Below are 25,462 nucleotides of genomic sequence, written 5' to 3'. Positions count from 1 at the left end.
GGGAGTTAATGTCAACAGGGCCACCCTTGACCATGAAGAACAGAAGCGGAGCATACACGCTTCCCCAGCTTTCCTCACCTGGGTGGACAGTTCTGAGATGATTTCATGGGACTCCTCAGGCTGTCCAGTAGGATGGATCTCCAGTCGCCTATGGTGCTGGTAATTCATAAATAAACCCTCTTAATGAGCTTTTTCTCATTGCACTTCACTGGTCCGGTCCCTTGCTGGGGTTCCCTGGAATCACTTCCCAGAGCAATTCCTACATGTAAGCCTTTGTCTTCGGCTCTGCTTTGGGAGAACCTAGGCTAAGTTACTGGCTTCCCAAGTCTGCCTGTGACTCAAAGTGTAAGTACAAGGCGAATGTAATATAGCAAAACTAAGAGGCAGGGCTCGATGCTACACACTGGCTCTGCTTTTTCAATCATGTGAACTTATGTATCAGATGAGAGAACAGGACGCAACAAATTACAGCTGAAAGGAAAACGCATGAGAGAGTGTATCACACAGGCTGCTCATTTTACACCTAAAGAAAACAGGTTCAGAAAACTGGAATGACTGGCCTAAGACTGCAGAACTGAGACAGCTGCCCAGGTTGCTTAAGACGCTATGCATGGTGAACTCAAGGATTACTAATGACAAACACTGACTCAGTGTCTAGTCTGTGCCACGCAGGCATGACACGAGGAACCTCTTCTAAGTGATTCATCTACCCCTCAACAGACGACCTCCGAGGGCAGAACATACTCTCCTCATTTTACGTACTTCAAAGCTCAAAGTTCCGTCACTGCCTAAGGCTACGGCCAGGAGTGGCAGGGTGGGGTCTGAAGCCAGAGCCCGTGCTCCTCGTTGCTTTGCCAAACTGCTAAAGGAAGTCCCCGAAGCCCATCTGGCTATGGTGGGCTGTCCTGCCAGCGGCAGGAGAGCAGACCAGGTGGCAGAGGGTACTAGAGAGGAGCTATCGTTTTAGAGAGAGGCTTCATGTAACTTACACAGCAAAGGGGTAGGGTTGAAAATACAAACAGTAAGACTAATGCAAAGGTGGAAACCGTGCTTTCACAGGCACACACTAAGAGCTGAATCTTAGCTTGTATCTTACCACGACTGCAGTTATGGTTCTGATTCTTCCAATGTATGTGAGGATGAATCCGTTTGGCGGCTTGATTTTCACTGAAGTTCTTCATTTTTAACTAAAGCAAAATAGTGAATACGTTTAATTTAATAAATGCAATGGCTATTACAAAAATGTACGTATACAGAAGTAATTTGATTTTGTTTTATTGCTTACATATGAATTGCACAGTGAACTGTTACATTTCAAAAAACTCAATTCATTACATTTAGTACATATATTGGCATGAATAAAACAAATCAGTACCATTTTCAGAAAGGAAGAAAAGAGATATTGAGAGGAAGGGGAAGTTAACTGCTGGTTAAGTACAGTATTATGATTCTAAAAGATAATGAGTTCAGAAGTATTAAGGAAGTGTGTGTGTGTTTAGGTTAACTCCAGTGACTATATAAGCAAAGACAACACAAGTATAGGAGGAACATTTCAATGTTAACTATTCAATGTCAAGGGAAAAAATGAATGATATAAGCAACAGTATATAGCAAAGAGAGAATGATTAACAGTTTTTATTAAGAGTTTTAAATATCTACAAAAATATAGCAATGCAGTGAACTTCAACACATCCTAAACTTTCAGTATCCAAACTGGCCGTAATATAGTGCAGGATCTCCTGCAATCTCCTGGAAGGGACAGAAAGCCTAAGAAAAGACCCCTCATTTCTTGGGAATCGTTGTTAACAAGACCAGTTCAGTAATCTAGGATATACAGAAGTCTACTGTGATTTAAAAACAACTACAACAGGAAAAAAATCCCACAAAACCCAAATCTACAGTTTACAAAACAGACCAAGAGGTGTGATAAACATGAACTGAAATGGTTTTCCTTTACATGCTGTACATGCATTTTTAAATCACAGAGAAGCATGAAAGTCTGTAGAGCAAAGTTTGTTTTGCATGAGTGCAAATGAATATATATCTTCTTTTCTTCTACTATTAAATTATATATATTTTTTCATACAAAAGCACACAGTGTTAATCTAGAAAATGACATCCAAGTGGATGATGATTGTTTTTGCATGTCCCCCTGCTTAGATTTTTACACAATCTTTCTTTAAAAATACAGAAAAAAAGGGAAATTAAAAAAACGTAAAACTTGGCCTATTAAATGGTGAAACATTTTACCTCGTCAAGAGGTAAAGTTACAGTGACAGCTGCAATGGGGGCCATTTAACCCCCCAAGTGGTGACTGCACTATCACTTGGAAAACAATGTCTTGTTATCAACAGTGAGTAAACCACCCAGGATGTTTGAGTATCATTTGATAGGTTTAAAAAGACTAGGATCTTCTGCAAGATGTTTCAAGATGCTGTACTTTGGTTTAAATATTCAAAAAAATTTTGAGTATGCTTGTTCTATTATTACTTCCTCACTTTTTTGTTTCTACTAAAGGTGCCCAAATAATTGTAAACACCAAGTAATAACATGCCTTTCTTCACTGCAATTTTTCAAACAAAATCTAAAGCTAAAAATGCAATTATTTTTTGGGTTACAATCTTTGATATGTATATTGTTTTATGTAAAAGGGAATCAAATCTGAAAAGGTAGTAGAATTATAAACAGATTATTTTATTAAAATGTCCAAAAAGAATTTTATGAGTTGCAAAGAAAATTGTTCATTTTTGCCATGTGATGGAATTCACTAAAATGTACACAATTTTAAGAACACTGTAAGTCTGTCAGCACATGTAATCTTGGTAGCTTAAATCAATACAAGCTTAAATTGACGATCTATAGCACACTTGATTGCTAAACCCATAGGCACTCTTTTCAAATGTAATATCACAAATCCTAAACAGAGATGCATACAAGTTGCAGTTCAAATCTTACAAACTGAAAGTCCATTCGGGGCCTTTTTTGACTATAAGGATTTAAAAACTGCACAATATTAAAATGTAAATTAATATGCTCTCAACAGAAATCAAAATGTACACACTCTTCACAGGTGAACTAGTAGCTGTTTTAAATGTCTTTTCTTCCTATACTAAATATATAGCTCATTTAATTAATGGAGCCACAGCAAAATACTACTATAATTTCAAAGCATAGTCTGTAAACTAATACATCTAATGATGTAAAAAATATTGCACAGTTCAGTACTCCAAGAGCAAGCTCTGAGACTCTCAAGTAGAACGGTCAAACTTTTGGCAGAAAACACGGTATTACAAGAACTAGACACTTTAAAGTCGGAGATTTTAGGGTCATATTCTAGGAATATTACTCAGTAAATGTCATCTCCACAAACAAGGGGAGGAATGACTGTCACATACCGTTACAGCGAACGAACAGAGGGATGCGCACCACGACATCTAGAACATGGGGACCAAGAGCCACAGAACAGTTCTGCTGCTCCAGGATAGGAATATATTTGTATGTTTTTGCTTTTGCAGATAAAGAAAAACAACAGCAATTCTAATTTTAAGCAGTTGCGTAGATGTCTAAGAAATACAGTAGACACTTGATACATCTTCAACCCTCTGAAGGCTTAATTTTTTTTTAAATTACATGTTTGTGAAAATTTTTAAATATACTATTTAACAATTAATGTGAGACCAATATACGTTCAATTTTAAAAGCCATCGGGAACCTAAAAAGAAATTAACATGGCATAAACCTATCTTCAAAAGTACTCTAAATCATATAATATAGCTGCAAAATATCTAATCTGATATGCCAAGCATTCGGTTAAAGATAAATTCCATCATAATTTTCACGAAGTATGTTAACACACATTAAGTAAACCCTGAAAACTCAGCTTGGCCCTGATTTTTAGGCTTTATGCTGAGGTCTTCGTGAGCCACTCAGTACACACACAGATCTGGAAACTTCATCTCGTAGACCGGGACAGACTGGTATTGGGCGTGCCCAGAAGTAATGGTCAGTGTTCCTGATGGACTGGGAGGAGGGCTGTAAAAGAGCGAGGCATCGTCAACAGGTGCATTGCAAAGCTGTTCACTTCACGGAGCACTCTCGCTACTACCTGCCAGCAGCAGAGTGAGGCTCCTTCATCGCAGGGATCAGTGTGACGGAATTGCGGGCCAGCTACAAGGTGGCATGGCACATAGATCACAGTGGTACCAAGCTGTTTTTAAGTCTGCACTAGACATTCTCCTCTGAATATATGTATATATAATTTTTACAGTGGGATTATGCTATACCCACTCATGTAAGCTTGCTTTGTTTCACTAGTAAAAAATCTTATATATACATATATTAACTTCTTTTGATGACCACTGCATGGTACTTCAATATATAGATATATTATAATTGATTTACTTCAACGGACAGACGTAGGTTCATTTTTCATTATCATAAATAATGCTGACAGGTCTTTTTTTTTTTTTTTTTTTTTTTTTTTGCAGTATGCGGGCTTCTCACTGTTGTGGCCTCTCCCGTTGCAGAGCACAGGCTCCGGACGCGCAGGCTCAGCGGCCATGGCTCATGGGCCCAGCTGTTCCGCGGCATGTGGGATCTTCCCGGACCGGGGCACGAACCCGTGTCCCCTGCATCAGCAGGCGGACTCTCAACCACTGCGCCACCAGGGAAGCCCCTAGGTCTATTCTTATACATAATTTTATCCTGTCTCCTTGGTTTATAGTCTTACACACAGAATTTCTGCATCAAAGTGTATTTACATTTTTGAGACTGGTACACATTGCCATAATACTGGCAATTCATACTTTCAACATCTGAGTGTAGCCATCCTCTTACACCATTATAAATATTGGGTATAATCATTCTTTCTTGTTATTTTAATCTTTGGCACTCTGGCAGGCAAAAGGGAATTCATTCTTTCTTTTATTTTCACATTTCGGGTTACTACTAATGCTATATACCTTTGTAGATTTGTATCCATTCTGCGTTTCTTTTAAAATGAATTGTCTATTTGAGTCTACTGCCTGTATTTCTACTCAGATATTTTTCTTTTATCAGTTTCGGAGGCTGATCTTTTGTCACATGATACCAATGTTCTTCCCTCAATTCATTACTTCATTCTTATCTCTACCATAGATAAAGATACTGACACTTTCATCATTCAAAAAAGGTCCTTTGTGTCCTCAACCAATTTCTCCCTACTCCCACATACCCATACACATACACCCACATCCAACAGTAACTATGTTCTGATCGCTGTCACTGAAGGTTAGTGTCACTTGTTCTTGAATTTCACATGGTCTATACAGCCTATAGGAATGGTCCATACAAGCTATACTCGTTTATGTTTGATTTCTTTTGCTCAATGCATTTTTTAAAATTTACCCCCAAAATGTGTTCCTTTTTACTGCTGAATAGTATTTCATTATTGTAAGAGTACCACTATTTGTCTACTCTCTCCCCATTCTCCTGTTGATGGGCATCTGGTAATTATGAAAAAAGCTGCTAAAACATTCATGTACATGTCTTTTTGTGAATCTAAGTTTTCATTTCTCTGGGCAAATACTGAGATATGGGATTACAGGATCAAGAGCAGGTATATGTTTAACTTTATAAGACACTGCCGAAGTTTTGCAAAGTGTACCAATTTATACTCCTATGAGCAATATATGCGAATTCTTCTATAATGTCCAATATACTATTAAGCCCATCCAATGACATTTTTTTCTTTCAGATATCATAACATTCAGTTCTTGACCTACAATTTAGTTCTTTTTTAGACTTTCCATTTCTCTCCTAAAATATACATATTTTTTCCTTTAAATTCTTTGATATGTGTGTGTGTTCTTTTAAGGTCATTGTCTACTAATTCCAATAATTGGATCAATCATCTGTGGGGCTGCTTATTCTTTTTCTGTATTTTCCTGCTCCTCTGCATTCCTTGTAATTTTTTTCTTATTGTACTAAGGTCAAAGTGAATGAAGGAACAATGGAAACTGAGATATAATATTGCTTATTTTGTTTCTTTTCTCAAGCATACAAACTCTTTTCTCTATCTGGTAGTTAGAATGAGGCAAATTAACAAGAGGAAATATATCAAATAGAAACTGAAAACCCTGAAGGTACACTAAGAAGTCTATTTCATTTCTCTGTATCATGTAAGGTACCCAAAACTACTACTTCCTAACTAGGTGACCTTGGATAAATTACCAAACTTCTACGTGCATCTGTTTCTACATTTGTAAAGTAAAAATAATCACTACATCTTTTTAAAATCTGTTGTAAACACTAAATGAAAGAATGCACTTAGCACAGTGCCTAGAACACGATAAGTGTTCAGTAAATAACTATTAGCAGTAAGGCTTAATAAATACAAATTATTATTAGTAGTTGCAGTACCAATGAAACCGAATTAGTCATAATACTTATTCTAAAATATTAAATCCATATAGTTATGATAGTGTGATTAAATGTAACATGGTGGTCTCTAGCAACATTTCTTTTAAGAACATGAGTTATGGATTTGAATTTTGATTATTTCCACTCACTAGCTGGATAAACTTCAGCTAGTTACTTTACTTCTCTAAGCCTCAGTGTCTTTACCTGGGGTGGGGGGGAAAGGATCTACCTAACTTTTCAGGACTGTGGGGAGGATTAGTAAAAACGACAGATATAAAGCAGCAGATATTTACTGTTACAATTAACAGGCATCAAAGAAGCTGTGGACAGGGAGTGTTGCCTGCCATTCCAGTTCTGCAAGGTCAAGCCATCAGCCACTGCAGTCGCCTACAATGGTGCGCCCTGAGGGGAATTCAGGATGGAGAAAAACAGGGAGCATCCTGTTCTTTGGATACTGGCCCTAAACAGTTAAGATACATATCTAAGGAATAATTTCAATGAACCCAGATCCTTGCACCTTCCCATGCATAGAAAAGCACTAAAATCATCAACCTCAGATGTCTGCTCTTTGTGATTAGCAGTGATCTTTTGATGTTTGACTACATGGTTTTTTCCAGCCAAAAACTCCTATATATCCTGGCTCCTCCCTGACCTCTTCCGGGCAGTTCCTCAGAGCTACCTGAGAGGCTGTCTCCCGGGCTATAGTCCTCAGCAAGGTCCCCAAATAAAACTTAACTCTCAACTTTTAGGTTGTGCGTAAATGCCCGCACCCAGCAATTTTCTCTGAATCTAATAGAGTATATTGCATATTTTAGTCTGATTCTCTGTTCTGAACTTTTATAAATGGGTGATTCTCAACTTAGTCGGGGGCGGGGCAGTATGGTGGTAAATGCCTAGAATAAGATGTTAAAGTGATGAAAACATGCTTTGCGTATGAAGGCAGAAAAAAGGCTGGGGGAAAAAAAGCAACTGACCTCGAGCATCTACCTGTTTATTCTGTTTATAAGGATACATACAGGGTTTGAAGCAAAACAGATTTAGTTAATCAAGTTGAAAATATAAAAGATACGGCAATGTAAAAAAAAATTTCAGAAGCACAATTTCTGTCTACGGCTCCTTTACTGTGCCACATTATACACAGACCAGTCTCCACACTGAAGTCAATATAAGAATATGCAGAGGTTCTTTCCTTAGGTGGAACCTGGAGTTTTTCTCTCCCTCTGTCATGTGCTTCATTACTTAACAACCAACAGACACAGAAAAACCGATATTAGATACCTTATGTTTTTGGAGCATAAGATACAATCGTTCAATGGTATCCACAGGGGATTGGTTCCTGGCCCCTCCACACAGACCAAAATCCTTGGATGCTCAAGTCCCTTATATAAAATGGAGCACTACTGGCATATGACCTACACACATCCTCCCTTATACTTTACATCGTATCTAGATTATTTATAATATCTAATACAATGTAAATGCTATGTAAATAGTTGTCAGCATGCAGCAAATTCAAGTTTTACGTTTTGGAACTTTCTGGGAATTTTTTTTTCCCCAAATATTTTTGATCCACAGTTGGTTGAATTTGCGAATGCAGAACCTGCAGATATGGAGGGCCGACTATAACTAATAACAGGACACAAATAGACATGGCTTAGGAAAACTCAAGTCAAATTTAATAATTCAAGTGAGCCATCTGCATAGGTAGAATCATTATTGCCCTGGAAAGAACTATGAGGTTGAACCATATAAAACTGTAGTTTTTATAGGTCACAATGATTAAATCTGAGAAATTACCTTTTTAAACATATCATTAGAATAAGAGTCTTCCAATTACTCAAATGTCCTTATAGGACCATTTTAAAGGAATAAATGGTCTAAAAAGGAAAGGTAGAAAAGCTAGAAGCCCCCTGGACAAGAAATGGTATCAGACAATCCAGTAAACAGAAAAACCACTGAGACAGAGACCTGTATGATCTTGTGTTTACCCTAAATGAAAAGCACAATTACTTAAAAAGCCACAAATTTATAGGGATCTAATGGTTTCTATTTTGTTGCTTTATTGCTCTTGTAGTATCAAAACTCTTACCGTATGGTGAGTTCCAATATTTGAGCAAGTCTGTCATGAAGGAAATTTGCCTACAAAGGAGAAAAAAAAAAATGTTAAGAATGGATCTATTATTTTCCAAATACCCATATGTAATAATACAAGTGTGATTTAAAGGACAAAGCATAACTCTAACTATTAAACTGATGGTACAGAATGCTTTAATGTTTTGGTTTTATCTGTCTCATACACTGGAATTTAATGTAAAGTTTCTTTTATTCCTTTCCTAGTCTCACTGGTAAAAACAAAATCGATAGCCACACAAAATACCTACAGCAAAATCATTGAAAACCACTGCAAAAACAGTTTCAAAGCAATAACAATCGTTAACATTTGGCATCTGCCATTCCCATCAGCTGACATTACACAAAAAAATTATTTAGGCTTCACAGCTATGTCTTCAGCTTTCAGTCCCTATCAAATCCACTACCTTGTAGATTCTGTTGATCTGCCTGAAGCCTGGAATCTACCTACCAATTACCAGGACAGCGTCCACAAAGTCAAAGTCCACCCCCCGCCCCCTTCACCATGTGTTCACTTACTTTGGATTCACACTGTGCTGCTATTTCTTCAAAAGGTGCTTTCTGGAATTTCTCTATCACTAGACGTCTCTTTTCCTTTTCCTGTTCTTCCATTCCACTGGTATCTATATAAATGTTTAAAAAGACCCATTAAAAGGAATACAAAAATTTCATAGAACCTTGCCAATGACCATAAGAGCAAATGATCTATAAATAAAAAATAAGGGTGATTTATAGGACTACTTGTATAGGGAAAAAAGCAAAAGGTGTGACATCCTTGAAGTGTCTTAGTTAAGGCTAGAAAGCCCAGATATAAAAAAATTTAAAAACTACACAGCACAAAACCCTTTCTCATAAGACTACCTTTGTCTCTCTTACCAAATAAAAGCAGAAGCATGACAACTTCCTACAAGTTCAACAACTTCAAGGCCCTTCCTGAAGGATGATTCTTTTATTAATAATCATGCCCTTGCACATATGAGGTACTAAATTAAAAGTCTGCTAAACTTGATAGTGAATGGTGTGATTGAAATATAGATAGGGTCGTGCGGAACCATATTGTTTTAGCCTTTTCCATTTATCTTCCACGATTTGAAAAGGGATTTTTTTAACTCTTAAGATGACGTGTGGTCTGGCCAAAGTTTGTGAGATAATAAAATAATAAATGTCTGTCATTTTGATACATATATTAACTATGTCTATTTGCTTAAGAATCTGAAAAGAAGGCTAATTAATGGCTTATTTATTGATGGTCTACAGTAACAACTCAGTAACTCTTCAGCTTTTTTATTTTTCCTGGTCAAGAATTTCGTAAGATGAAACACAATCTGTTCAAGGTTCTTCAAAAACAAAGCTTCTCTTCAGGTAGACAAACTGTAACAATTAGCTAGTTTTAAAAAATGGATATATCAGGTACAAACGAAATAGGTTTATTTTCCCCCCTCTGAAATTGTGGCAGGTTAACAAAGTTGTCGAATTTATGTACTTTTTCTGAATGACTATAATACAGAATTATGATCACATCTCTCGTGTTCACTAGATTAGGGTCACAAGCTCAAATGTGCCAGAGGCTAGGCAGGAAACATAAATGTTTTAAAAGCAGTAAGAAAAACAGGACTTGGGCAAGATGAGTGTACATCCCTGGTCTTTATTCAAATCCAATTGCTGAAAATAATACTTCTACCTAAATTTGGCCTGCAGGCAGCAAGTTTCTTTTCCATGCATTAGTCCAGTAGTTCTCAAACTTTTAGTTTCAAGACTCCTTTATACTCTGAAAAATTATTAAGAAAGCCAAATTGCTTTCTTTATGTATTACATCATTTGATATTTTCCATATTACAATATAAAAATGAGAGACTTAAAAAATATTCATTAAATGCATTAAAGAAATGAAACCACTATATGTTAACATAAATAATTGTTTCATGAAAAAATAACATTTTCTAAAATGAAAAGATTTAGTGAAGAGAATGGCATTGTTTTCTATTTTTGCAAATCTCTTTAATGTCTGACTTAATAGAAGCAGTTGGATTCTACCTGCAGATGCATTCAATCCACTGCAATATGTTATTTTGGTTGAAGTATATAAAGAAAAACTAAACTCACACAGGTATGGACTGGGAAAGAGTAATTCAATAAATAGCCTTTTCACAGAATTGTAGCTATTTCTTCTTGGACACTACAACAAAACATGACAAACTGTAGTTTCTTAAAAGTTAGTTGCAATATGGAATTTGAAACCTTATTAATGAACTTTTTGTAATTGGTTATATTAACACCTATTGGTCTGTTCTACAGTTTGAATAGAGCTTTACTCATGTATGGTTTTGTAACATCATGCAAGGTCATTTGGAATATTGCTCCACTGATTTATGCAGACCCTCTAAATGTAGACATATTTCACTGTAAAATACTCTTTAAATTCACATTTGTTACTTATTATCACTGATCTCATTAGAAAAGTCTTTAAATAAATATTGGGGAACTGTCAAACTTGCACCGGCAGACATAAGCTTCAAAACTCTAATTTTGTTAAAAAGTGCTAATTTTATCACTGGGAGCAAATAATGTCAGGGTGGTTTTTTTCTCTTGAAGTGACAGCTTCCCTTCAAATACCACAGGTTTTCTTTTTTTTTTTTAAAGTAAAAGTGACGTTCCTTAAAAAAACCAACTAGTTCTGCTTGCAAATAAAAGCAATCAAAGAAGTGCTTTATATGTGCTCCCCAAAGGCATGTATTCATGGGATGAGATTAATAAAATTAATCATTTATACTGATTCTTCAAAGGCATTCTTAAGAGAAATCTTGCCTTTTAAAAATAACGGGTGGGCTTCCCTGGTGTCGCAGTGGTTGAGAGAGTCCGCCTGCCGATGCAGGGGACAAGGGTTCGTGCCCCGGTCCGGGAAGATCACACATGCCGCGGAGCGGCTGGGCCCAGTGAGCCATGGCTGCTGAGCCTGCGCGTCCGGAGCCTGTGCTCCGCAATGGGAGGGGCCACAACAGTGAGAGGCTCACGTACCGCAAATAAATAAATAAATAAATAAATAAATAAATAAATAAATAAATAAATAACTGGGGATGTGTGGTGCTGAAGAATTCAATGACCATTAGTACAGTCTGACGCCACTGCCTTCATTCATGTTAATCCATGCAGTAAAAAGGCAAATAATGTCTTGGTATTGTGCTGCATATACTTTTTGACTTGAAGGATCCCTTGGAAGAGTCTTCCCCAAAGCTCCAGGGGTCCAAAGACATACTTTGAGAACCATTGCCAGACTGTAAGTACCTCAACATGTCTTATTAATTTTTAAATGTCTCACAGTATCTTGTACACAATGGGTGTTCAAAAATTGCTTATTAAATTCAATTAATTTTATTTTGGCAAATTTGATATTACAATAAGAAAAAAAATCCTCTAATGGATTAAGCTGAAAAAGGTCAGATTTTATTTCATGTATGATGGGTACCCTTGTTAATGATTTTCTTATTCTAATATTTCTTAAAAATTGAGAGCCAATTTCCACTCTCTATCGTGAAAGTCAATTTCCACCCTCTATTGCTTTACCAATTAGAAATGAATTGAGATCGAGGCATCATGAGCTTAGCAGGAATTTATATTAATACTTAACTGAAGGAATCATTTAAAAATTTTTAAAAGAGGCAAATTATATAAGGTAAAATTTATTTCCATAAACTACAGGAGAAAAAAAAATCAGAGTACTATTTTATGCAAACATAAGTGAAAAGATTAGAGTCAGTCAGACCTGGGTATGAAATCTGTCTCCAGTATTTACTAGCTCTGTGATCTCACGAGAGTTGCTAATTTCTCTGCCTCAGTGTTCTCACTGATAAAATACCAAGGATTAATGTGACGACTGTGCCTGCTGACAATTTCAGCCAGCTCCTTTTCTTACCCCATTAGAAACACGCTTCTAATTACACTACTATATGCCTACTAAAAATCATTCTATGTAATTCTCTCAGAATTATTCACCTGCCCATCTCCTATAAAAGGAAATACATTCACTATTTCTCAAACTCACTCAGCCTCAATGTTGGCCACCAAATAAGGGCAGCATTCAAATACATGGTGATATGCTTTCATAATTCTAGAAAAGTCAGTCTACAGAGAGGAAAATAATTATGACAAGACAGGACAATTACAAAAGTCTGAAGAACATAAGCTAATAAATTGATTATATATTTATATAGAAATCGACAGTATATACACTTGCCATGCTGCCTCTGTTAATTCTGGCATTTAAACAAGTACTAAGATATAGATAAGCTAGAAAACACTAGGAGAGTTAACAAGCAAAATCTCACCAATTGCTTTCTTTAACGCCTCAAAGGTGATTTCTTCAGTGTTACTAACCTAGAGAAAAGTGATTTTAAGTAAAATAAAGAGTTAGGAACGGTCAATATAAATGATACCTGCACCTAGTTACACGTAATCTAAGAACTCTGACAAATATTTTCTTTCCTTTGTGTTGGCTGGATTTGTGATCACACTCAACAGCATCAAGTAATCTCCATGTTTTCACTGGTTTTAACAATGGCCTACCACAGTGGTTCCCCAGAGAAGTCTACAGATTGATGTTAGGCTGGAAGAATTAGCAACCTTTAAGGCAACCCAACCAATATTCAAGGCAGAGATTATATATAAATGCAGCTTCAGCTACGTAATAAATGAAAACTAAGTGTTCTATACTCTTTACAATTTTGGTACCACATACAGGTTAAAAATCAAAAATGAAATAATCTGAAACTTTAAATGCAAAAATTTTAAAGCAAAAAATCACTACTTTGGGAAGTGTTCAAGAGTACAGTTAACCAACATTTAAAAGTAATTACATTCTGGATCTCTTAAGGTCAACCACCAAGTCTTATTCTCCAGAAACCCCCTTTAACTTGAAGTTTTCAAATCTCGCTTGCTTTGAGACATGTAAAAGGTGTGAAATCAAGTGCTTACATAAAAAGTCAGTAATACTTTTTGTGGCACTAGCACACTTTCAGAAGGAATAATATATCCAGTTACTATAGTATCTCTGAATAAAAGTTAAGAAATGATATATGAGTACTTGCCTTGGACTCTGGTCATCCCTAATTTTAGCTCATGAGCTTCTTTTTGCTAAGCCTAAGGCAGCAAGACTAGTGAAAGCAAAGGACTTCATGCTTTGCATCTTAGCTCTCTGTACAAAGGATTTAGCTGGAAATCAAAGCAGCAAGAGTTCCACTACCTCAGTTTTTCTACTGAGGGCTCATATTTCTAGTTGAAGTCAGATTAAACTTGGGAATCTTCAGTTGCTTTGTTCTAGATATTTGGAGCAGATATATAAGATTAGGCTCTGGCTGGTCAATTATTTGTACCTAGAAGCAATCTAGTACTTCAAAGTTGTTCTTACAACTGGTTAAGAGCTTTAGACTTTTGGGAAACAACTATAGTATAGGAGAAAGAACATAGTTGAAGCTAGAAGGCCAGAATTCTTATTACGGAGAATTTTTACTTATTACCTGTTCAATCCTGGATAAGTGAAAAGCTAGAGTACTTTATCTAATAACTCTTCCCTGTTTGTTGTTTTCCTTAATTTGGAAAATGATGATGCATTCGCCCAGCATCAAAGAATCATGCCTATGGTGCTTTATTCTATCAGTCAAGCTGATGATTTAATTTCAGGAGGCAGAGACGCCACTGAAATAAATAAATGTTTTAGCCATTTATCTTCTTGAATACCTGAATTTAATTTAGGTATCTTTATACATATATAGTGCAATTTTTAGGAGAAGTTCACTAAATGATTCATGGTGGGCTAAAATTTGAATTACAAATGTTAGAACTCACATACCTCAGAAATGGACCAGGTATTTTAATAGACCATAGTAATAAGCTAAGTTATATCCTGGGAAAACAAAAGTTTTCCTATGATCTCCATCTAAACAACATGACAAGCTCTAAAAGCAGGTATCAAATATACTTGAGGACTAAGTGGGATTATGCATATACAATTGCAAGTAATTTTGATGAAATTACGAGCAATTTTTCAAATGAGCAATTTTTAAATTTGATTCATTGTTAGCAAATATACTTATTCTTAGTTTGATATTTTGTTACACCACTAACTGGTGAATACCTAACTGATGACACTTTCTCCTGTCCACACAATGAAATTAGTTAGTTTTAGCCTAGAAGGTACTGTTATTCTGTCTTCTGGTGTTTCAACGACCATTCCTAATACACAAAATCAGATACCATAACGGTAAATGAGTTTGAAACTCCAATGTGCTCAAGTAAATCTTATATACTAAACTGTATTTAACTTTTCAAATACTCAGGGTGAGGCATATTTGACTTAGGATTTATAGTTATAGCAAAGATAAAACAAAAGGATCTTTAATAAGTTAACAAATGTATTAATGAACTTTTCATGTAAAATTCATGCTCAGGAGTCTTCCTCCTATGTTGTCTCCATGCAAATGTTTCTTCAGTTCATTTTATCAAAATAGACTGATTCTTTGCAACCTTTTAAAGTGCTATATATGTATTTTTAAAAAGAAATAAAAATGGTTAACAAAAGGCAAATGGGAAAAATACCAGTCAATAAAAAAGACTGCACTCTTGACAAGTATAAACTAAGGCTCTGGATGAACTTCTTCCCTCAAAAGGTAACAGCAGCAAATTCATAATCACTGAAAGATATAGCTAGCAAGATATCCTTCTTGCTAGTAAGGAGTGTAAAAATTAAAATGGCTTTGAAGAGGTGAAATTTAGGGAAGATGATTTTTCCTGAGTCTTAAACTGGTAAGAAACTCTAAACCAACCTTAAAGCCTCAAGTTCCAAAATGAACACTAACTGCCTATTCCAACTACTCTGATGCTCTGCAGATAATTCATTGATAAAACTGATTAATTTTACATAACAGGGAGTTAAAAGCATGAAAGATATAAATTAATTGGCTGTACCCTGGCCACCAAATAATTTTAATTCCTGAAGACAAATTAACTGACAGGGATTGGAAGCAGGAGGGAGAAAGGAGGCTGAGAAAGCATGAATTCAGACAACTTCCTTCCTCTTTTCTTACATGGATATTCTTTCAGTTATTTACATTGTACCAATGAGAAATAATGAAATACCTAAGAAGGCAAACAATGGATAAACCACAAGGAGGAAGCTGACGTGACATGCTGGCACACTGGAATTTTTACTTGACTATCAAAAAATGCTCTGCTGCTTTGTGGGATAAGTCCTAGAGAACACTGGCTGCTTTTTCTTCCTATAACTCAGTTGGGTACACTCTTGTGCTCTATTGAAACAGGAGGAGAACATTAAATCTATGATGTTTCAAATAACTCCTTAAAGAGTACACAGGTCACTGATACAGCTTAACCTATGTTAAATTCATTATATTTACTATCCAAAAAGATTAAAAAATTTCTCTCATAGGTGAAATTTTGAAACTTTCTAAAAGTAGTGAGCATTTGGCTTCACATGACAGTGTATAATTCCATTTATTCTCACAACTTATGTTGCATAAATCTTTAAAAATAAATAGGATTAGAGGGCCTACTTATTTAATAACAGGCCTTGTGTAGCATTTCTTACTTATTAAAAAAACATACTTAGTTCTGTCTTATTAAAAAAACATACTTAGTTCTGTCTTATGGTTCCTTTTACTACAATGTGAAATCTAGTGATATCATAACACACAATATTAAGTTTATGTATCTTTATAGGTATATGAAATGAGTTCAGTAAAATAAATTATAAGTAAGTTCAAGGCTAAATCAGATTAACGTCTACTAACAATTTTGTTGATTTAGGGATAAATAAGAGTTGTATTTGATCCTGTTTAAAAGTGTGGAGGGGCAAAAAGTTCTTTTAAATTGATGTCTATCTCAAGACAGTACTTCATCATAAACTTTCAGCAACTTACCACATCATCTGAAGGATTGCTGTTGGGTAAGATATCCACCTGAATGGATACGGTGTCCACAATACTTTTCCTTCTAGAAAGTCGATCTTCATCTAAAATTTAAAAAAATTTCCCCCATTATTTGCTAGTTAGAATGATATGTCATTTATAAACTACACCTATTTCAGATTTAAAAATTTCAGAAAATTAAGACAGTTTGCCTTTTTTGCTCTTACTAACTATATAAAACTGTGTGCTCTCAGCCTTTTATATTTCATGAAGCAGATTAAAAAAATAAAATTGATGGGTGAACTCAGTTTAATACAGCTGACCCTTGGACAACATGGAGGTTAGAGGTGCTGACACCTGCACAGCACTTTACAGTTGGCCCTCCACATCTCCAGTTCCACATCCACTTCAAATTTCCCAATTCTCCATTAACCAATTCTATTCGACATGTTCTAAACGCAATTTTAACATCTCTAATAAACCTCCTTTATCTCCACAATGCCATATTTATTTTTCAAGAGTGCTATCATTCAAAAATCTTTATCTTTTCTTACCTAGATCTGAGGATAGCTTACTAACTGGTCTAACAACACTCCCTCCTATACTACCAGTAGAGCTGTTCTAAAATAAATCTTTTTCACACTAAACTATAATTTTAAAATAAATCCAGGGGCTCCCCTGGTGGCGCAGTGGTTGAGAATCCGCCTGCCAATGCAGGGGACATGGGGTCGAGCCCTGGTCCGGGAAGATCCCACATGCCGAGGAGCAACTAAGCCCAGGCGCCACAACTACTGAGCCTGCGCTCTAGAGCCCGCGAGCCACAACTACTGAAGCTGCACACCTAGAGCCCATGCTCTGCAACCGCAATGAGAAGCCTGCACACCACAACGAAGAATAGCCCCTGCTCGACATAACTAAAGAAAGCCCGCGTACAGCAATGAAGACCCAATGCAGCCAAAAATAAATAAATAAATAAATAAATTTATTTTAAAAAAACAACAAAAAAACAAATCCAGCCCACTGGCTAATGCTGAGCTTCGCAAGTTTTTTTACATCAAAGCACACATATATAATTATAATACATGTAAGGCATATGGAGATAAAAGGAAGAGGCTGCTTGCACTGCAAGCTGACTACCCCAGGCCCGACCCAGCTACCTGAAGAACTAAGGAGATAAATATCCAGACACACCTGTAAAGCTCCCAATAACAACTGGGAAGCTCAGGTCTAGAATCTTAGTCGAACAGCACAGTCAGTCACTTCATAATCTGGCAACACTCCATCTTCCTAATCTCATTTTGTATATAGAGTTGACTCTTAGACAACATGGGGGCTTGGGGCACTGACCCCTGCACAGTCAAAAATCTGCATTATAACTTTAGTCGGCCCTCCATATCCATGGTTCTGCATTCACAGATTCAACCAACTGAAGATCATATAGTACTGCAGTAGGTATTTACTGAAGATTATCTGTGTATAAGTAGACCCGTGCAGTTCAAACCCGTGTTGTTCAAGGATCAACTGTACTGTGATTTTATCCTTCTGAAGGGGTGAATAATAAACTAAAAGAAGGCCAACATAAAGAAACTAGCTTCTTTCTTACTGACTACTCCTCTACTCCAAGGTAGCCTTCCATGGCAGTAATTAATGCTGTTGATCAAATACGGCAATTTACTCTCTTTCTGGGACATAGTAGGATTGCAATTCCTGGCCTCTTTGTGGTCAGGAGGGACTGTGTAACTAGCTCTGGCCAATAAAGTATGAGTAACATTTCAGATCGCGGCGATCCCGTCAGCTTGGATTCCAGAATACGGACGACATGAGGTTATGCACAGTTAGTTGGAGCGATGAGCACATCTTCACTGGTTTAAACTCCTAAGAACCTGTGACTGTCCTCACAGCACAACTTAGCCAGGGTTTCCTAGCCTTGGCACTAGTGGCATTTGGGCCCAGGAATTCTTGCCGAGGGGACTGTCCTGTGCCTTACCGGATGTTCGGCAGCATCCCTGACCTCTACCCACCGGATGCCAGCAGGCCTGCCCCAGTGGTGATAACTAACTAGGGTTGACAAATGTTCCGTGGGATGGGCAAAATCACCCACAGTTGAGAACCACTGACCCCGTCTATCCTGACTGATAACAGACCTTTCTAGAATTTTCCCTCTATGCCACCATAAGCTTCTTAAACACTAACCACATCACTCTTCCAAGCAACTCTACCCATTGCTTGATGAAGTAAAAAGGCATCTGGGTTCTCCAGTCAGATCCTGCCAACAGTAACTTCAGAGCTGCTCCCTTATTTATCTCGTGTTTAAGGCAAATGTGCCTATTCTCCAACCTCTGAGCAGGCTGTGGCACATCTGCCTTACACACTTTTCTACAAACAGAAACTCCTGCTGGAAGCCCATGATTACCTGCCCTTTCTTATGTCCTCCCCACTGTAAAGATTCTTATCTTTCAAGCCCTGGTTAAACATTACGTCGCTTCCTTTAAATCTTAAATATCACTCTAATTATTTTTACTTATCCCCCTTTCTTCTAGCTACAGAAATTTACTTTCAGTTATGACTGATCTTTCCTTGTCACTCTTCAATCATCATCACCCTTTACTCATCTAGTGGGCCTTGAAGAACAGACATATGGATTAATGTCTCATGTCCCCCCGTATACAAGAAACTCAGGGGCAGACTCTGCGTCTGCATCTAGCACACACTAGTTACTCAGGTTCTGCTGGGTGAAGGCTGGAGGAACACAGACCTATATCTGTGACAAGTTATTACCTATCGTTTTTCTACAGTTTTCAGGCTGGAAATATTATATCTCCTGCATAGGGCCATTACGTAGGTAGCCTAGATACTGAACTTTTTCTACTTTTCCTTCACGATCATTTGCACTAATATAAATCACCAAAGCTAACGACCAAACATCAGTGGAACTGCCACAAAATAGTATGTCGTCATCACTGCTGACCTGCTTTTTTACCCTCTAATCACACCAACTTTCAATGTCTTACCAGAATTCAAAATGAGGAATAAATAACAGCCTGCTTCCCACCCACACAAGATTTTCTAGGTTAATATACAAAGGCTGATGGGCTGCAGAGAAAAGTCAAACTGAAGCCTAAGACAAAAATAAAAAGGAAAGGAGAAGTACAGAGGCAGGAGAGGGATTACTGAGTGACAAAAATCAACAAGAACAGAAGGGAAGTATAATGAGCAGAGATTAGGGAAGAAAATGAAATTCAGTGGGAAACTCTAATACTATATTCTCAGAAAGTTCTTTCTTTTGACCTATAGAGCAACCTGCTTGTAGGTGACAGAAAAAGCCCAGATACAACTATCATCAGATATCTGGTACATCTACACAAAAGTAAGCTTTCCAAAATAGAGCTTACCAAAGATAACTCTCCTGTTTCCATGGGCCGTCCACATCGGTTCCTGACCTGCCTTTCAAAGTCTGCTGAAATGCAGCATCACTGCAGCCTCTGTGGACCGCACTGTCCTGCCAGTTCGAGAACTACCCTGTCACCATCTCAGTGTCTGATGTACGCACCCCCTCGGGAGGCCCTTGCTTCCCTTCCTGAAGTTGGTTTGGGGTAGTCCCAGACACTACTTTCTATGCCCTTTCATTTTCCCATCCCTTCTCCCTCTCCGCTTCCTATAATCTGCCGTTCACAATGGTAATCACTGTTTCTTCTTTTTGTTTTTAATTAGAACCTGGGTTTTAGAAGTAATGCTTAGAGAGAGCGAGGCCTAACGTCCTTCAGCGATATTTTGCTGCCACCTGGTGTATCTGTGTGTAATGTATATAACTGCATTCAGATGGCTAAAGAACAGAGAAAACAGTCTGAATACAAGTATAACACAGAACTACATTAAATTATTCAATATAATTTTCTACGGCTATATAAAACATAAGATGTAGGAACTTACTTAACTGTATATAATAAATCATAAATGTAATTAGGGCTACTATACCATTCAGATTCAATGAAAAAGCTAACTGGGGCAAAATGAAATTTCACAGATAATTTATCTACACGAAATTTAAAATGTCAGTTTAACGCTGATACTACTTATACAGATATACTTTTTTGGTCTTATAGAAAAACACAAAATTCCATCTAGAGCTAATGCATATTTATAAAATAAAAAGAACCTAAAAAACCATTGTCACCATGAATACAAAGTCAGTGTAGGGCTTCCCTGGTGGCGCAGTGGCTGGGAGTCCGCCTGCCGATGCAGGGGACGCGGGTTCGTGTCCCGGTCCTGGAGGATCCCACATGCCGCGGAGCGGCTGGGCCCAGGGGCCATGGCCGCTGAGCCTGCGCGTCCGGAGCCTGTGCTCCGCAACGGGAGAGGCCACAGCAGTGAGAGGCCCGCGTAACGCAAAAAAAAAAAAAAAAGTCAGTGTAATATAAAAGACAATCTTTTATTTCTAAAACAAGCTTTAAAACAAAACCTCTACAAGGACAGATGGGATATATACATGAAAACACTTTTATAAGCAGATATTTGTTGGAAAATAATGGAGGTTTTCATAAAGCAGATAAAGGCATCCATGTGTTATAAGTGCTTTTAATCAATAAAACAAATTAACAAAATTCAAAATGCCAACTGGAAGATTAAGACATTAAAAAATACTAATACCATTCTTATACTGATAAGGCATTTTGTAGTTTTTATAAGCACTTTCATGTATATATCCCATTTGAGCGAAATGGCTTCAGGGCTATGGTCCTCGCTTCACATGAGGATATGGGGTCACTGAGAGATTAAGGGGTTATGCCCAAGGCCATATAGCGAGGGTAGAACAAAGCCATTCTATTCTCTCTTCACGTCTTCACTTTGAGAAGTCATCTTTCCTGAAAGCTCTTGCAAAATTCCCTATACTGCTAATTTCAAAATTCTCATCATAACCTCTAATCTCTCACACAAAACGCAATCCTGACCCCTACCGTACCTGGATGCTCCACTGTCCAAGACACTCAACAGAAGGCTGAGCTCCAAAACTACCCCCTCTTCCCTATTCATTTCTGTTAATAAGAAGTCCATCCTTCTATCACCCAAGATTCAAAACTACTTATAGACAGTCACATTTGAAATGCATACTTCTTTCTTTCTTCACTTAAACCCAGTCACGCCACCCGTCCCTCCTAAAACAAAAACAACAAAAAGCAAGCAAATGAAGCAGCAAACAAGCTCTGCTGCTCTTCCTCCTGGTGCTGTACCAAGCACCCAAATGTCCGTGGTAGAGCCCTAGACAAAATCTTTGCCTTTCTCCCTGCGCCCCCGTATCACTCAACTGCTTATAGATTCTCTCTTGCAGTGTTCTAGAGTCCATTCACTTTCCTGTATTCGCACTGGGACCTCCTTAGTACACGTCACTGCCATCTCTCCTGGAGATTACTGAAGAGTATTCTAAACGGTTGTTCCGCCTTCAGTTTGCTGAACTACAACCAGAGTAACATTTCTAAATGCAACTCTTATCATGCCATCCCCTGTTTAAAATCATTTAATGACTCCCCATTGCTTTCAGGATAGTTCAAACTATTTAACCCGGTTTTACAATTCCCAACCCTACTCTTCCAATTCACTCCAAGTAGACTAACTTTATACTAATTCCTTGCAGAATCATGTTCTTGCCTACCTCCATTCCTCCACATATGCTATTATTTCTGCATGAAACACAGTTCACTTGCCTAACACCTGCTTCAGGCTCATCATAGGGACTTTTTCCTCTGGAAGACATCGGTTTCACCAAACCTGGACCAAACACTCTCCTAGGTGCTGCCTGAGGACCCCAAACCTCTCTGATCATAGCCTTTAAGGCATATTGCAACTGTCCTGTTAGACAAACTGTATAATGAATTAACTTCCTTCCTATGCATCTTGAATAAAACTGGTGAAGTGCCATCTTGGGAGAACTGAGAAAAACGTCACTCAAAATCATCTTCTGAGGGCTTCCCTGGTGGTGCAGTGGTTGAGAGTCCGCCTGCCGATGCAGGGGACACGGGTTCGTGCCCCGGTCCGGGCAGATCCCACATGCCGCGGAGCGGCTGGGCCCGTGAGCCATGGCCGCTAAGCCTGTGCGTCTGGAGCCTGTGCTCCGCAACGGGAGAGGCCACAACAGTGAGAGGCCCACGTACCACAAAAAAAAAAAAAAGTCATCTTCTGTGTTTTGTGGTCCAGATGAGGAACCCATTAGGAATGACTATAAGTTTTGTGAAAGCAGAAACCTCTGTCTTGTTCATTTTTGCTTCTGTTTGCACAGCAGCTGGCACACTGCAAATACTCATTAAGTACCGTACCCCCTCATAGAGGAGCATTTAGCATACACCTAGACATATGCTATTAACTCAAATTATAGGTTGATTTGAGATAAAAGGAAAATGCAATACTCAGCTAACATTTATTGAACACTTACTATATGTCAGTCACCAACAGTTCAGTAAGCTTTAGGCAGACCATTCTTCTTTCTTTAGAACCAGTTACCATTATATTTCAATCGTTTGTCTGTCTTCTCCACCACATTTATTTATTTATTTTTTTTTTTTGCGGTACGCGGGCCTCTCACTGTTGTGGCCTCTCCCGTTGCGGAGCACAGGCTCCGGACGCGCAGGCTCAGCAGCCATGGCTCACGGGCCCAGCCGCTCCGTGGCATGTGGGATCTTCCAGGACCGGGGCACGAACCCGTGTCCCCTGCATCAGCAGGCGGACCCTCAACCACTGTGCCACCAGGGAAGCCCTCTCCACCAGATTTTAATCCTTGAGGATAGGGACTGAATCTTAACATCTTTCCACCCCCCAAAGTCAGAAAAGTGCTTGATATATATAGTAGACTCTCAGTAAAGGTCTGTGGAATACATAAAAAAATAAACCTGGATCAATATGGATGACTGAACAATCTTTGAGCACACAGTTGGCAAAAATCAATTTATTAAGCACCTAACTGAACAGGCAAGGCAGTTAATTCTAGTGGTCTTACCTAACCAAATTATTTAATTTCAGTCTCACTATCCTCATTTGTAAACAAAGACAGTGCTACCTTCCTCACCAAACTATGTTACAGATTAACTGAGAACATGAATACAAAGTGCTTATCACAGTGACTGGCATACAGTTAGTGCATAATAAACGGCAGCTATATTTTGATGATGATGGGTGTATATGCATGATACACAACAAACTATTTTGTCTTTTTTCTTTTGATATATTGTTCTTAAATCCCTTATTTTTAAAAATGAATACCTGATGGTTATACAGCAAAAAGAAACTTTAATAACTGATTGATTATCCCATAAAGTATCACTGTATCTTCTGACTCTTTCTGCATTAAGGCAGGACACACATGTCACAGACTGGTTCTAAACTATCAAAATCTTTATAAATCAGAAAAACCTTATTTATACTGAGGGATTTCTGTGCAGTTATGTAACTAAGTATATGCTGAAATACTCAGAATTCTCCTAGTCAATGATAGGGAGGCATTAAGAAAGAGAATATATCATTTTCAGGGGTGGGAGGAAATGGGAAGAGCAAACCACTTGTTAAAGAAAGTACCATAATTTTCATTAAAAATTGCTTACAGTTAAAGGAATAGGGTAAAAGGAAATAACAAGGGGTGAAAATAAACTACAGCTATGGGGAAGGTAGAGCAAAATAATAACTGAACTCACAACTGTATAAAATATACAGGCCACTGGCTCCATTTTCTAGAAGGCAAACTGTATACAGCTATTTTCCTAGAGGACAGGTGAGGGAAAGGGCAAGCCAAACTGACACTTGGATTTACCTTTGTACTTGTGCCTGGGTTTATAAGGTTTTTTGCCTGAAGGAAAGAGAGCTAAATCCAAGTTATAAGAATGAAATAGTTTAAAAGTCTGTTTTAAAAATTCTTTTAAATTACAAAGCTCTACTCATGTTTTATTCTTAGCACTTTTATTTCCCCAAGGAACTCATGAGGAATAGAATTTTCTATACTATGGAATTTAAAAGAAAATGCAAAATCTTTCATTAACATCTCAGACTATTATAAATAACTATCATTGTAATAAATGTATATATTTTGGATCCACATTATAAAAAGATAGCTATTCCCAAAGATTGTGTTACTTCTAGTGATTAATCCAGAAAACTACCTAACTGAAATCAAACAGTTCTCTTATAGAACAGAGGTATCCCCAAAGGAAGAACTAGTTTTTCTACCAAATTTAATATTTATACAGTCATCAAATGAAAGTGAAGGTATAAGATAAAAATTCTTTGATTTTAGTTTTCAAAGTAAAACTGAGTGCAAGGCACCATGCAGTTTTGCCTTGAAACAAAACAGAATTATCTCAGGCAATGAAAGGAACAGAAGGAAATACATAATGCACAGAGGGAAACATATTCTTAACTTAAAAAGTTTGCAGATTTCTTTACATAGCAAATAGTCTGTAGCCTTTCAAATGACAAAAATTACCTAATTCATTAAGGTCAATAGTCACAAATCACTAACTAAACAATTTTCACCAATTTCCCTAAGTTAAACACAATATTGCTTAAAGAGTAAAGATCTCACTTTGCTTCTCTGTTTAAAGGATATTATTATTCAGTATAGTATCAATAATATATGAAGTATAATAACGATAATCACTTGAGGATTCAATATGCTCATGATAAAATCATATACATGTTTTTGGAGACTTACTAAAGGTTTTCAAGAGCAAAATTTTAAAATAGAAGTAAACTCTCTTAAGCTAGTAAGTATACAAACATAACTAACTTTCTAACTGGGCTAAGAGAAAAACTGCTGACACATAATCACTAGAGTAAGAGTTCTAATTACCTTCCTCTTACCTGTTACTTGTGGTACGTACGGTACTGACAATCTCTCAACACTATAGCCACTGCCACCTAGTGACTCTGCAATCTTGTTGGTCAAAAAGTACAAATTTTTGTCATGCTTCTCTAAAGATTTTGGAAGCCTGTCAAGTTGATCAAAAAAGAAGTCATTTAGTATTATTTAAATTACTGAG

General features: G+C 37.3%; 1 protein-coding gene across 4 annotated transcripts in view; it reads right to left on the bottom strand.

Annotated features, from left to right (window-relative positions):
- Positions 1-1,259: 1,259 nt before the first annotated feature.
- EFR3A (EFR3 homolog A) overlaps positions 1,260-25,462 on the bottom strand; it is a 96,151-nt gene continuing 71,948 nt past the window's right edge. For 2 of the 4 annotated variants that reach the window (XM_019931989.3, XM_019931991.2), the window contains 6 exons: positions 25,284-25,411; positions 16,458-16,549; positions 12,852-12,900; positions 9,049-9,152; positions 8,489-8,538; positions 7,375-7,637 (listed from right to left, as the gene is read on the bottom strand). In XM_019931989.3, the coding sequence (XP_019787548.1) occupies positions 7,445-7,637; positions 8,489-8,538; positions 9,049-9,152; positions 12,852-12,900; positions 16,458-16,549; positions 25,284-25,411 (616 nt within the window). In that variant the 3' untranslated portion in view covers positions 7,375-7,444. Of the gene's footprint in view, positions 4,033-7,374; positions 7,638-8,488; positions 8,539-9,048; positions 9,153-12,851; positions 12,901-16,457; positions 16,550-23,042; positions 23,299-25,283; positions 25,412-25,462 lie in introns of those variants that run through there. The other 2 variants (XM_019931990.3, XM_019931993.3) reach the window with 2 other exon arrangements.

The sequence above is a fragment of the Tursiops truncatus genome, chromosome 17 (genome assembly GCF_011762595.2).
Source record: "Tursiops truncatus isolate mTurTru1 chromosome 17, mTurTru1.mat.Y, whole genome shotgun sequence".
NCBI lineage: Eukaryota > Metazoa > Chordata > Mammalia > Artiodactyla > Delphinidae > Tursiops > Tursiops truncatus.
The sequence above is the reverse complement of the archived record's forward strand: the minus strand, read 5'-3'. Positions and strand labels throughout refer to the sequence as shown.